The following is a 15,699-nucleotide window of genomic DNA, read 5'->3' on the forward strand; positions in this document are numbered from 1 at the left end:
ATGCCCCTCAACTCCAGCATGCCCAGGTCCCAATCCTCGTCGATCTGGGTCCGGGTGATGTCCTCGGGGCCGGTGTAAAGCCAGCAAGGCCGGGCCCGCTCCCGCAGGGGCGCCAGGCAACGGCGCTGGAAGTCCGCCACCACCATCACCGAAGTGAGCCCGGCCTCGTGCAGGAACTCGATGTGCTCCAGGACCGGCTCCAGCCGCGCGTCCATCGGCGGTGGCACCTCCCAGGTCGCCTTCTGGGGTTCCGCCGCCACCTCCGGCAGGGTTAGACGGTCGTGGGGGCTGACATCGACGTAAAACCAGTCGCGCCGCCAGTCCTCCCACTTGCTTCGCAGCACCTGGGGAATGTATCGCTCCCCCAGGCCGTCTCACAGCCGGAAGTTGCAGCAGCCGGCGACGTCCGCGGTGGAGAGGCCTCTCTTCTTCCCGGCCGATCGCAGCACAAAGAAGTGCCGAAAGAGTGTCACCGACGACGGCACCCCCACGAACATCTCGCAGAGGTGGGCGAAGACCGCCAGGATGACGACGGAGTTGGGGCTGAGATGCACCAACTGGAGCCCGAACGTCTCTAGGACCTGGAGGAAGAATGTTAAGAACGGCGGCACCAGTCCGGCTGCCACGAAGGAGGTGAAGAGGACGATGCGCCCCGGGCGGTTGGTCACCGGCGGGAAGCTCGCCGGCGTCACCACCAAGGCCCCCTGCTGGCCTTCGGGGACCAACAACTTCCGAATCTTCCCCGCCGCCTCCTCGTTCGACAGGCGGGACTCCGGCAGCACGCCGTCGGGAGTCCTGTCGCGGCGGCTTGCTCCTGCCCTTGGCATTTCGTCGGGGCGGGGGATGATCTGGACGGTGAGGAAAGGAAGGTGCTCTGATCGCCTAAGGAAAGTCTAGGGCTCAGGAGCGCAAAGAGGGCAAGAGCTAGGTCACGAGATGGCGTAAAGAGGGGGGGGCGGTTCGCTCCCCTTCTCCTTTTATACCCCAGGGAAATTCAAACGTCCCCCGCCACAGCGCACTCGGCAGGACGGTTTCCTCGATCGACGCAACCGTCAGGCGAATCCCCCATAGGTCGTGCGATGTCAGTAGTTGCCAGGCGTATTTTCCTCGACTAGTGCGATTGCCACGCGTGCCGCCCGTCCCATTGTCACACGCCTCGGGAGTCGTTTGGACGCGCGCCCGTTCGGCTCCCCGCCGGGCCGTACCAAAGGCCCGGACCGGAGGGACCACCATCTAAAAGCCCGCCACGTGGCGTCAGTGCCGGTTTCGGCCTCGTTGGCGACGAAGGGCCCATCCGTAGTCTCTGGGCCATTGCCTGCCAATGGGCCCGGGGGCTGCTGTCGGTGTATCAGGAACCGGGGGTCCCCGAATCCCGAGGCCAGGCCAGCCATCCGCCACATGGTGCCATCCCGCAGAGTCTCTCCCGCGAGGTGAGAAAGATCAAGTCCTCGGAGAGGGCGCTCGGGGCCGCAGTCGGTGGCCCCCGAGTACCCCAGTTCCCCGATGATCCACGAAATCTAAGTACTGGGAAGAAAGCGCTCGGGAAGATGCACGGTCACCCCCGAGCACCCTAGTCCCCTGACGACCAAGAGAGCTAAGTTCCGGGAGAGAGTGCTCGGGGCTGCGTGCGGCAGCCCCCGAGCACTCGGTTCCCCGAGGATCCATACAAGAGTGCTCGGGAGAGAGTGCTCGGGGAGGTGAACATTACCCCCGAGCACTCGATTCCCCGAGGACAAGAAGGAGCATTCTCGGGAGAGAGTGCTCGGGGAGGTGAACAGTACCCCCGAGCACTCGGTACCCCGACGACCCAAAAAGCCCCCTAGCAGAGGCCCCCGAGGGGCCCACTGATGAGGTGTTAGCCAGTCAAGGGCCCGAGGCCGCATTTGAAGAGCGTGCGTGGCCTGTCATCTCCAACTGCTCCCGCCGCGCTCAGCGTCAGTTCCTGCCCCATTCTGGCAGAGAGGCGTGGGGTCATTAATTGCACAGGTCCCATCCCGTGCCATCCGGCCCGTCTCAGGATAACGTCGGAAGGACCGAGGTATTCCGTCTACCGTGCTGCTGTGGCAGGGGAACAAGACAGGGCGGGCACGCCGGGTCGCTCTGCGGCTGCCCGGTGGGCCCACCCCACGGCGCCCGTTGCCAGGGCATTTATTGTGACGGATGATCAGACGTGCGACGCATTTTCCACCCCCGGTCACTTCGCCCAGAGGAAATGATGATGACCTTTCCATTTATGGTGTCTCGGAACTCGTGCCCCCTCCCTCCCGTTCGGGGCACGTTGCTGCCGGCAGGTACTTAAAGCAGCCGGCGGCACAGAAGCAGATATAGCTGAATACATCCCGAGGGCCGAAGAAAAAACCAAGGGCAACGAAGTGAAGCTGAATACATTTGGATTAGATCCTCAAGCATAGTCAAGAACACAGCGCAAGAGAAACACGGCTGAAGAACAAAGAGCCCCAGGCTCTTAGATAGACCAACATTCTTGTAATCAGCAACATCCTTGAGGGACTTCCTTAGGGCATTCATAGTATCCATACAGGAGTAGGGTGTTACGCCCCCGTGTGGCCCGAACCTGTCTAAATTACGGTGCATTTACTCCTTTCTGCACTAGGTCATCACCACCACCACCGGCCGTTGCATTTATTCCCATTTATTTCTCCGACGAACATACTCAGGATCATCCTCTGACCGAATCTCTAAAAAGGGATCTCTCGGGATCCCTACGACTGGAGTTAATCCTCCGACAGCAGTGATAATACCCTTCACTACGGTCCCCGGGCCGGTAGTGATAGTCGGGGGCTATCACTGCCCGTTGTCCACTATCGTCTCTAAAACTAACAATAAAGATGATTTTAGAGCCGGTAATAAAGGTATTTTCTGTAGTAGTACTCCTAAGAACCTTGACCTATAATATGACATTCGCTTATAGCATGGCTTCAAGCGTATCGTAGACCATTAATCCAAAATACCACTTTGTTTTTTTTTATGCTTGAAGAGAATAAATCTAGCGATAATTCCTCGTATGCCAAAAAAAACTCAAAATTCCTGATATGCCATAATCAGTTACTGATTCTGACCCTACGTGTCATAGACACACCAATAACATATTCAAGTATTTTTGAGTTTTTTTAGTGACATATAAAAAAATGGCCCATAACTCTACCAATGCGTGGGAGTAGGAAGTGCACATAATGTTCCCGGAGATGCAAGAAGCCAAGGTGGAAGTCACAACGCAACAGTAGAAGGCATGCAAGCGTGGGTATATGATTATGAGTAGCGTCGGTATATGACTAAAATACTCATTTGTTGCGTTATGTATATTAGAGATATATGTACCACTGTCATATATATCTAAAATATACTCCTGCTATATAACTATGCTAATTTTATCAGTTCTTATTCATGATTTAGCTAAGAAATAAAAAAACCTAAAAAAATGTAAGAGTCAGTTAAACTGACCCCCACCGGGAAGAGTGGGTTAGACCAAGGGTGAGGGACGGTCTAACTGACTACTCAAAATATTACAGCTAGTTCTGGTGACAAACAATACGAATCATGCTAGTTAAATTGATCAATTAGACCGAGAGTAGGGGCAGCCTAAATGACTGCTCAAAATATTATAGCCGGTTTCGGTAACGAACGGATTGCTACTCAGCATAGTACGGATAATATTATACTTGGTTTCGGTAATTAACTAACTTTACTACTCAATATAGTACACTCGATTGATATAAACAACTGACTGCAATATGGACAATATTACAGTCAGTTCCGGTAACAAACCGACTTTACTACTCAATAGAGTGCAATCGGTTGATATGAATAACATACTGCAATACGAAAAATATTACAACCAATTTTGGTAATGAACCGACTATACTACTCAGCATTGTGCGTGTGGTTTATATTACCAACCGACTACAATACTTTGGTTAGTTCTGTTAGTTTGTGATAGCGACCGGTTGTAATAAAGATTATTGCAGGTGGTTCTTATAGAGACCAAAGTAGTTGCTCATTTTTACAGTTACCTTCTTGTTGTCGGTTAACCCGACTAAGGAAACAGTTATAAACTAACTATGAAAATGGTTTTTACAGTAATGATATTAATGCAGAGTGAAGAACTACGGGAGGGGCAATGCAGTGGGGAGTGGGGGTCAATGCAAGGGGAGGAGGTCGATAGACATGGGAGGGTGGAATAGTGTGTGGATTAGAGAGGAGGGGACATAGCTGAGTTGGGAAATGGATCTACGGATTGTGCTATCCGGAGGGCAAAATGGTTATTCTTGTTTCATTTTGGTTCTGGTAAGCCAAAAATTGAAGGAAACCGACTAGACTAGGGAAAGTTGATGCAAAGGAACGGTAGTGTGATTATGCAAAGTGTCAAACGCACAAAGGTAACATGAGTTCAATTTTCGCAAGAAATGGAATATAAATCTCACAGATAGATTTATGGTATAGTAGCTCGTCCTGTGTCATTATAGGCACCTGCACATGGTCGACGCATGCATGGGACATTTCTCTCTTAGTAGTGAACATCTTTCAGAATTATTTATTTACAACGTATTCATGTGACATTAGTATTCTTTTTGTCACATTTCCGCATAGCACGTATATAGGATGCTGCATATATAGGTATTGAGGTGTTCCCAATCCTCAGATGACCAAATCGGTTCAAATTGGTTTTATATTTTATAAATATTTATGTTAGAAAATATTAAAAAATTGCAAGTCTGTTGTGAATGACGCTTCGAGCTTCCTTGCCACCCGCTATGAGACATATTACAGGCAACCAACGGACCAAGGTTTGGGCCACTCTGAAGGACCCATTACTTCTGACTATGTATCTACCGTTAGACTCTCAACACATCCTTGGAGCAACAGTAGCCAATTCTTCTTCTTCTGCTCCTCCTCCTCCTCCTTCTTTCTATACGAGCTTTGAAATTACTGCAAATTAAGCCAGATGTTACAGTATGTAAAAACTTAAAAGGACCAGCACCTTGTATGTCTAGAAAACTGTCTGCTGGTGAATGGTTCGGACTTTTCAAGTCAATAAAAGTATACTCGCGCTGCTGCAGTTTCGTGTTCATCTCCATCCTCGAATTTTCTACCCTCACCCTTAACCGTCCGACTGCAGTGGATTAGTGAACATAAAACGGTAGCACTGTTATTTGACCCAAAGGGCAGAGTCAGTGCAGTGCTGCATGGAGTTCAGATTGATCCCCAACCCAAAATACTATATAACTAATGGATCGGATGATGACCGAATACATGCATCCCTGACACCAAAAACTAAGAAAGAGGAAACAAAACATGGCCTCAAAAGTGAGAATCTAATAATGTTGTGGTAGGAGTACTTAAATCTCTCCATTAATCCAGCATAACATGCATACATGTGTGCCAGTACAGGGGATTCAGACTCGGCCATGATAGATCATAGACCACACAAAAATCAACTGGAAAAAAACAAGTTTCAGAACTTGCATGCATGCAGCCTTGACGATCTGCAAGTAGCTTGCTGCAGCGCGTCCGCTTGCGTATCGTCAAGAGCTTGCGTTGCAACCAATGGCTGTAGACTTCTAGTATGTACTGGTGGATCGATCCTGATCGTCTCGTCTTGTCTCCAAGGACGGACGGCGGATGGGATGGATCGAGTGGAAGGCGTGGTCACGACGCCGCGGCGCTGGAGATCCTGGCCTTGTCGAGCATGGACCACATGACCTGGACGTCCTCGTACGTGCACGCCATCACCTCGCCGTACAGCTGCGACGACCTCTCCGCAGCGTCGCCGCCGGGCACCAGCGCTGCAGACCGAATCAATCGAGAAGGTATTAGCGTCCATTCACGATTCAGTCAATGATCACAAACACAGCGGAGAGTCGGAGATGGATAGATGAAAACTGAAACAGCTATATTTACCTGAAGACTGGTGGCGGTGACGCGTCTTCTTGCCGTGCTGCTCCCGCTGCGGGTTGAGCATCTTCCTGAACGGCGACGTGATGGTGCGCACCCATGAACCCATGCTGCAAATTATTCCAATTCGCTGCTGCTGCTGCTGCTGCTGGTGTATGTATGTATGTATGTATGTATGTATGTATGTATGTATCTTGAGACAGGGCTGTAGAATCAAATCAACCGATGTCTCTGTGTGCCGGACTGTGTATGCATGCAAAGTTGTGAACTAGTATGCTGTGGTAAACAAGAGCAGTAGAGGTACCTGGCCGGGGCCTGTACGCCCATATATATCCATGGCGAGAGAGAGAGAGAGAGAGAGAGAGAGAGAGAGAGAGAGAGAGTGAGGAAGGTGGGAGGCAAGATCCGGGAGACAAGACTGGTGGGGGTGCACGTTGATGTCGATCGAAACCAATTCGGCGTAGATTGAAATGCACTTGGCGCGTAAGTGGCGCCTTGGCCGTGTGGCCCGGAGCCGTCCGATCGTATGATCCCACGGCTCCTGGTTGGCGTAGCTAGCGTGGAGCGTGAGGCACATGCATCCTAATAATGAAAAGAGAGTCTTCTCCTCTATGATTTCTATTGCGCTAAGTAATCATTTGCTCCCGTCACACAAGGTTGTCATCGTGGGATACGTATAGTTAACTTACCATTTTTTTAAAAAAGTTAATGTTTTTTACCTAAAATTAACTTGATAGTCAACTACCGGTCGGTATCTCTATGAATAATAAGACATAATATGAACATGAAAGCATACAATTTTATGAGTTTTTTAGGACAATTAATTGTAAAATAATTCAACAGTAGAAATCAAATAATTACATTATATATATATATAGACACACACACACGAGTCTATTTTCCACTTAGGTGCATAGCAGACTTACTATGCCTATAGAATATTTCATGCACCAAAGCACTCCCACGAAGCCAAAGTCAAACAACAAAATCAACCCAAGCATACCACGTGATCTCCCTTCCCACCACTCATGAGTCATATATGTAGCGAATCTTTTCTTGCTCTTTTTGTAAAATGTTATTTTTCTTGAACCGTAAGTCCTATTGTCAATCCATTTGAAGTATATTATTCAAAAAATACGCTTAACAAAACAAGATGCATGAAGGATATATTTGACAAAAAATTAAATAACTGTAATTAGAATTTCTTTAATTACATTAGAATTTCTGTCATTACGAATGCTGTGACTAAAATGCTGTTACTATATGGTTGATATTTGAGATGTTTATACTATTGAATTACAATCACGTATTTTCACTGAAATTTTATAGAATGACATGCTAAGCGCTATGAGTCGCTACTAATTATAGTGAAAAGTATTTCTGGATACTATCATATACAACACGAATTTATTATCGATTATGCTTAGGTTACCTAATAAGGTCTAGTGCAAGTAACAATCAGTTATGATTTGGTTACAACTAATTATCACGCTTTGTTGCGATAGTTATAACTAAGAATAGTTGTGATTATTGGATAACAACTAACCTACACATCAATTGCAACCTTTAACAATACTGAGTTACAATAGTTATTACTGAAAATAATGTTAAAAATCACTACAGTTATGATGAGATTGGTTAAATGATTATGACTAGCTTTAAACAAGTAAATTACGACATGTTAGTAAGCTATTACCGATGAGATGATAACGACAGTTACGATCATCAAGGCTCCAAAAATACTATTCCTGCTGATTGTAATCAATTGCAACTTCCTCTGTTATCTGATTACTATTGTCTGAGTGCGCCCGAGATTTGTGGGATACAGGCTGGCGCACAGGCGATTGGCGCGATCCAGGTTGGTTGGCGAGCAGGGTGTCCTGGCTAGGTTGGATGGTGCGGAGGGAGCCAAGGCTGGCTCGCTGAGTTGGCTAGCCACAACATTAACTATATTTGTGACTAGCCACATAATATATATGTGTCCTATAGAAATCACTCTAAAGGATATAGAAGTGTTTAAAATACATATTGAAGAATATTAAAATTAGGGGCAATAAGAGAAAGTAGAAGTTTACATAGATCAGCAGCATTTATAGTAAAAATTTATTCTAAAATTGTAATGGGTAAATCAAGAATGGTGATAAATTATAAAAAGCTAAATGATAATATTATGGATGATGCATATAACATTTCAAATAAACAAGAATGGATCAATAGGGTACAAGCTAACAAATAGCTTTCAAATTTTAATTTGAAAGCTAGTTTTTGGTAAGTTAAGATGGTAGAAGAATCTATAGAATTGACAATATTTGCATGTTCGTAAGGGCATTTTGAATGGTCTGTAATGCATTTAGGCTTAAAAAATGTGTATGCATTATTTCAAAGGAAAATACAAAATGTTTTTAATGAAAATTAATATTTTATATTAATCTATATAGATGATTTGTTAATATTTTTGAAAACTTATAAAAAAACATATTTCTCATTGTGAAATATTTTTTAGAAAATTAGAACAAAATAGGTTGATATTATCTAAAAAGAAAATAGAAATAAAATTATATACAGCATATGTCTAAAACAAACATACTCCGAATGTTTGGAAAAAAGGCAAAAATAGAGAAAGAAACTAGATTAGAATCAGATGAAAGGTAGGAGCAGGCATGCAAGTGAGAACAGAATCGTCGGTGCAGACTGGGGGCTCCATCGGCCGATGCCTTGAACGTCAAAAAGACAGAACATGAGGTCGCATGCAGCGCACATGCACGGAGATGAAGTGGACTGGAAGCATGGCCATGGACCAGGGCGGGTGGCCGGCGCCCGGCCGGGAGGCACCGCCGCCCAGGAGCCGTGTACCTTGTGCTTGTGAGCCCGCGTTGGCGTCGGCCCCCAGGCCCCAGTCTCGCGCGTGATTCATGTTTCCCGCGTATGCCCTCCTGAGCCAAGCTCTCACTATTGATCGACGCGCTCCGGCCGGTAGACCGAATCAATCCCTTCTCTCTTTTCTTTCAACACTAGATCTCTTTCCCAAGTCTTCATTGAAAACCTTTTTAATAGGATGTACGAAACCGAGAATTCAAACTCCCGATCAACCTCCACCTTACAGGTTTGTCACCGAGCTACAAGCCCGTTCGCCTCTCTCTAAATGTGCGGTTTGCGAAAACCGCCGCCCAGGCCGCCGGCAGCGGTGACGACCGGCCGGCCATTCACGGTTTCTCCGTGTCCGGTATCAACCATGATGCACACCACCAGAGGAAAATATTTTAAGGATCGATCATTAGGGAAAACTATACTACTATTGAGTACGTACGTCGGTGCTTATCTACTAAAGAAAACGTTGGAGACAGCAACCATACCAGAAAAGTGTCGGGGTTTCCTACATTGAAATCGATTAAAGTACACATGTTCATATGTCACATGGTCAGCTCCGGTGATCAACTCAAATGCACATATATAGAACATAAAGAAATAGCAATGATTGTGGTCAGCTAGGAGAAAATTAATCGGCCAGTCAGGCAAGTGCAACCATATGAGAAGTATTTATCTATTATCCTATAGACTGCAGATACTACTATAAAACTGATCAAAAGTACCGGTACATCATAACTTCCCGTGCTCGAACAGTCATGAAGCTGCTAAAAACCGACACTGATAGTCTGCATCAGCGCCGATTCGTGTTACAAACCGACACTGATATGGACTATCAGTGCCGGTTCTAGTCATAACTGACACTAAAAGTTCATCTGGACCCGAAAATTTTGATCCATTCTAATTTAGCTCGGACCAAACGTCTGGCTCCAACTATCAGTACCGCTTTTAATCCCAACCGGCACTCAAAATCTACATCAAAGATGGCCAAATGAGCGGCCCGGCCCGGCACAGCACGGACCCATTGAGGCCGACCCGTTTAGACCCGTTAGCTAAATAGGCCGTGCTGTGCCGGTCCACGTGCCGTGACTCCAACCCAGGCACGGCCATTTAAGACCAGGCCGTGCCATGCCGGCCCGCGGTACGGTAGGTCCGATGATTTTTTTTGGGCCCGTTAGCTCGCAGAAAATTAGAAAAAATCACAAAAACTTGTTTTCACTCGGAATCGAACACTCGACCTTCTACTTGGGAGTCAAACAAACTACCATTACACCACATATCCTATATGGTATTAGATCTAAATAAATTATATAAAATACTAAAAAAATATGAATAGTTAAATGGGTCGTGCCGTGCCGTGCCGGCCCGTCGTACCGCGGCTCTAGCCCAGGCACGACCCAAGTCGTTGTGCTTGGGCCGGGCCAAAATGATTATGCCTCGTGCCGACCCATTTGGCCCGGCCCACTTGGCGATCTTTAATCTACATGGACCCGAAATTTTTATCCAATGTAATTTTGGCTCACCAAACGTTTGGTCGAGCAGATATTTTGGCTCACCAAACGTCCAGCTGGCTCCAACTCATCTCGCTCTCTCGAACTCTCCTCTCTCTCTCTTGTTCCCCACCGGCCACCGCCCCTCTCTGGATCATGGATCGTGCCGTGCATGGCCGACGTGCACACGCTGCTGGACTCGTTCGAGCCAATCCACGGCGTGCTCCCTAGCGAGTGTGCGCCCTATGAACCATCCGCACTGTGAATCGCGATCCAACAGCCGAGATTCCATCGGGATTGGTGAAGCGGAAGCGGAGCAAGACGACTCCGACACAGATGCAAGAACGGGTGCGGCGGAGCACGAATATGAGAGTTCGGGGAGGCCGCCGATGTGTATGCTTGTATGTTCCTGCAGGCCACCTCCCCTTGTATGTTCCTCGGTGTGTTTGTTTTGTCTGTGTAGGGCTTGATGTTGATGTATCCCCTGCTGTGAGGAAAGATTGCGTTGTTGTATTGAATTTGATTATGATGTGTTGTATGGATGAGATGTGTTCCATTTGAGCACCGCAGTGGCGACGGAGGGAGCACTGCAGCGATAGTAACAGCAACTGAGCCTGCTCAGGATTCTCGAGCCAACTCGTTTATTTTTTAGCTCCCAGAATATTTTTAGTGTCGGTTAGAGCTGAGAACCGGCAGTGAAAAGAATTTTAGAGTGTCAGTTTCAGACCCGGTACTGATAGGTTAGGACTATCAGTGCCGTTCAAAACCCGATACTGTTGATGATTTTGAACCGATGCTGCATTTTCGTAGCAGTGAGAACTAATTGAACGTATCGGGCAGAGTAAATTACAGACTTGTAAACATGGACCACCGGAAATATCATTCTTATTTTTGTACCGTCACCTTTAAAGGAAAATTTTGCGTTCACGTGACACGCTCAAACTTCGATCCGATAGAATCAAATTCGAGGCGCACACATGCAGATCAAAAGGTGACTGAAAGTGATTTGAAACACTGTCGTTACCGCCGGCCATGCATGTGCGGTACAGGGCGTACGTCGGCAGTGGGTACACCCAAACAAACGTCAGGGTTGTTAACCAACCAACCAACTAACAACGCAACGACCCCACTTGCACGGCACGTACGTACGTACGTCGTGATCGATAGATCATGGCGCGCGCGCCTACGACGAGCGTGGCGGTGGCGGTGGCGGCCCGGCCGTCGTAGCCCCGCGCGCCGGCGAGCATGGCGCGGTGGACGGACCTTGTCGATGAACACGGACGCCCGGCGGTCGATGTAGCGTTCGGCGTACCACCGCCGCCGCCGCCGTCGTCGTCGATCGTCCTCGCAGCGCTCGCGATCGTGCCGTGGCATTGGTGCTGCTGCGGCTCCGCAGCCACTTCCCTTGTTCCTCCTCCGTCTCCGTGTCGGTCGTGGTGAAGTTAAGTAGTGGCGTATCCAGCAAGGTGACACGGTGGATTATAGATTATCTTAAGGTTTATACCAGCTCTTGAATTTTACTGTAGCTCTAGTACTGTAGTATGATTAGTCTATTAAATTGTGTTAAGTTGAACCACCTTATTTACAATTCTGGATCCGTCACTGAGCCAAAAAAACCCAGCACGGCGGAGGAGCGTTTCCTCCCTGATGATCTCCCCGTGTATATGCACCGCAACAATTCACACTACACACACTGAGAAACAAGTAATTAATCAGCAGCTAGCGCACAAGTCGGTTAGTTTCATTGCTCGACAGGTCAGGGTATGTTTTACCGGCAGCTGCACGAAGGTCACAGTAGGTATGTGTGGGATGCTCTACATGCTGAGGCAATTGCCTTTCTTCGAGCGGTAACATGCATAAGCTGAAAACCTGGGTATGACAAGGGTTATTTTTGAGACAGATCGTCAGATTCTACAAATTAAGAACAGTAAAGCAACGAGTATGATGCAGCCCCTTTAGAAAAGGTGCGACGTTCAGGAAAATTAAGAGTATGTATACTCCACATAACGTTCAGAAAAATTAAATTGTTTGGGTTACTCTACTTAAAATAAATCATTGACGGCTATAAACTACGGGTAAAAAGAGCTTAATTGTAACTGAAGCTTTCGCGGGAATGGGATTGAGCAAACAAACGATAGAGGCAGCCCAGCTGCCTCATGGGAGACAAGTTTTATACTTTTTGGTCATTAGTCGATCCAAAACTCAAAAAAAAAAAAAATTCACACTCATATAATTAAGTTAAGAAAAAATAACTAAGTGGTGACTAGAAGTACCCATTGAATTTTTTTCGACAATGTGAAAAAGTCCCAACCTTTTACATCGTGTGATGCATACAACCCTAGTTTATTATTACATCATCTCAGCTCACAGCTGAATATTGAAGAAAATACAAGCATAAAAGATCATATGAATGTAAATCATTGGTCATATAGTTTAGTATTAAATTGTCACCCTTTTTGGCGAAAAGCCCCATAGCTACCACCCCAAATACTTGGCACATCATGATTATGTTTTCTCTCTCGCTTTCCTGATGCATCAATTTCCAGATTCTCAGCCAATAAATACCCCTAAAAAGTGCTTGCATAAAAGAGATTATTGTTTTCTTATCAAAGATAATATCATTACAGTATAGCCAAATTATCCAAAAAGGACAGCCACCATAACCAATATTTCTTTCTTTTTACTTGCACCTAAGTCACCTAGCCAACCACCCATAATATGGTGTATATCTCTAGATTTGTTAATGTCTAGAGCTATTCTGACTATCTGCTATAATGAGTTAGCAAAATGACACTGGAAAAAAAAAGATGTTGAATATTTTCATTGTCGTTGCAAAAGCTGTATTTGAGACTACCATTCCAGTTTCTTTTGGTCAAATTATCTTTGATCAGAATTACTCTTTTTTTCTAAATACCACAAGAAGATCTTTATTTTGAGCGGGAGCTTAAGTTTCCACAATCATTTATTTGGAACCATGATGGGCTTATTAATCTTCTTTTTTACATGGAATAAACTGAAAAACTCTCATTCACATGTAGTCCCCATCTAAATGTGTCACATTCATCGGAGAGGTTAATATGCAGTAACTTTGACACTAGATTGTGATAGACAATTAGTTTGTCTCCTATGATCGGTCGACGGAAAGAGATATTCAATGGTATTGTTCTCATCACTTCCACAACTATGACCTGCCGCCTCCTAGAAACATGATAGAGTAGAAAGTATTGCTCACTTAGGGGTCTATTCCCTAACCACTTGTCATTTCAAAATCTAATCTGGATTCCGTCCTATATCTGAAAAGAACCTCATTTGAGGAATTCACTCTTAATTTTTATGAGGCCAGTCCAAAAGTAGAAATCTCTTGGTTTTCCTTCCACCTGAATGAGTGCTTTATTAGCTAAGCATTTCTTTCTGAGTAACCTTTGCCAAATCTCATTCTCGTTTAGTAGCTTATAGAGCCATTTATTGAGGAGGCAGATATTTTGGACTAATAGATCAGTAATTCCCAATCCAGCCTGATCCTTTGGTTGACATAAGATATTATATCGGACCAGCTTATATTTCTTTCTATGATTGTCCCCTTGTCAAAAGAATCTAGATCGTATATAATCTAATATCTTTAGGACCTCTCAAGAAATCTCAAGGAAAGACATCATAAACATGGGAAGGCTGCTTAAAACTAAGTTTATGAGTACTAATCGGCCCCTAGCAGACATAAGATTTCCTTTCCAATTGCTTAGTTTCTTTTCAAATATCTCTTCTACATCCTTCCAATCATTGTTCTTCAGTTTTCTATAATGCATAAGTATGCCAAGATATTTGAATGGGTGATTGCCAATATCACACCCGAATAGATGTGTGTATTGATCTTCATATTTCTTAGCATCGCCATAACAGAATAACTCATTTTTGTGAAAGTTTATCTTGAGCCTAGAGAGTTGTTCGAAGACACATAAAAGAAGTTTCATATTTTTTGCATGCTCCAAGTTATGGTCCATAAAAATAATGGTGTCATTTGCATATTACAGAATGGACAGTCCATCATCCGCAAGATATGGTACAACTTCTAAAATTTGTCCGTTGTATTTGAGCCTTGAAATTATTATTGCAAGCATATCAACAACAATATTAAAAAGAATTGGCGAGAGAGGATCTCCCTATCTAAGTCATTTATGTGTTTGGAAGTAGGGGCTAACTTCATCATTGACCATAATCCCCACATTCCCTCCCGACACAAAGCTTTTGATCCATTCATACCATTGTGCCGAGAATACTTTCATGTGTAAAGCTGGTTGAAGAAAAGACCATTTAACCTTATCATAAGCTTTCTCAAAATTAACTTTTAATATCATACCATTTCATTTTTTCCTATATAGTTCATGAATGATCTCATGGAAGATAATAACTCCTTTCATTATATTGCAGCCACGCATGAAAACAATTTGTGTAGGTCGCACCATTTTTTCAGCTACACTACCGATCCTGTTAGTGCTAACTTTAATGAATATTTTAAACTTAACATTAAGCAAACATATGTAATGGTATTTTTGAATTTTTTTGCGCATTACACTTTTAGGTATAAGAGTAATAACACCAAAATTTAGGCTGTAAATAGGTAATTTCCCTTTGGAAATTATCAAACAGAGACGTAAGATCCTCTTTGATAACCTCTCAAAAACTTAATAAAATTCTGTTAGCAAGCCATCTTGACTAGGATTTTTTTTTATATTTTATAACTTAAAATATTAAATAAATAGATTTCTAATAAAAAATTTATAAAAATAAATACCTACCATCCTTTCATTGGGCGGTAGGCGGCAGCGGCGTTACCGCCTCTTCTAAGGATGGTTACCAGTCGGATGAACAGTATTCGTCGAAATTACTGTTCACGCATATTATTTCTATCTCTCATGTTTTATTCAAAATAGTAGTATTTTGTTGCTCTAAAAATTCTATAACTTTTTATATGTGCTTCGTAATCCATATGAAATCCATTTTAATTGGATTCATCTTAAAAAAAATATGTATAAAATTTAAACTAAAATTCTAAAAAAAAGACTACTTTTATAAATTCTAACCATGGTTAGGGTCTCAAATAAATTTTTAAAAATCTGAAAAAAATAACTAATATTCTTCTTATATGACGAATACCGGGTAACTTCAAAGAGGCGGTAAGGCCCACCACACCGCTTGCCGCCCACTGAGAGGGTGGTAAGAGCCTACCCGCTTGATGAGGGGGCGGTAGATATTTATTTTTTAAATCTTTCTACCTGAGTCTATTTATTTAATATTTTAAGTTAAAAAATATAAAAAAAAACTCGATACCTTCTTGCATCCTTACTCATGTCCAGTTCCATTGAAGCCCAGCCCAATGGGAGCCCAACATGTCCAGCCCAAGCTCAGAAAAGGAAACATAAACAAATCACCGTACATT

General features: G+C 44.6%; 1 protein-coding gene across 1 annotated transcript; it reads right to left on the reverse strand.

The window, feature by feature from the left end:
* Positions 1-5,213: 5,213 nt before the first annotated feature.
* Positions 5,214-6,232, reverse strand: LOC133885432 (uncharacterized). Its single transcript, XM_062325147.1, has 2 exons — positions 5,917-6,232; positions 5,214-5,801 (listed from the first exon to the last, which is right to left on the reverse strand). The coding sequence occupies exons 1-2, from the start codon at positions 6,017-6,019 to the stop codon at positions 5,665-5,667; spliced, it is 240 nt and encodes a 79-aa protein (XP_062181131.1). The 5' UTR covers positions 6,020-6,232; the 3' UTR covers positions 5,214-5,664.
* Positions 6,233-15,699: the final 9,467 nt, after the last annotated feature.

This window comes from Phragmites australis, chromosome 11 (assembly GCF_958298935.1).
Source record: "Phragmites australis chromosome 11, lpPhrAust1.1, whole genome shotgun sequence".
In the NCBI taxonomy this organism is placed as follows: domain Eukaryota; kingdom Viridiplantae; phylum Streptophyta; class Magnoliopsida; order Poales; family Poaceae; genus Phragmites; species Phragmites australis.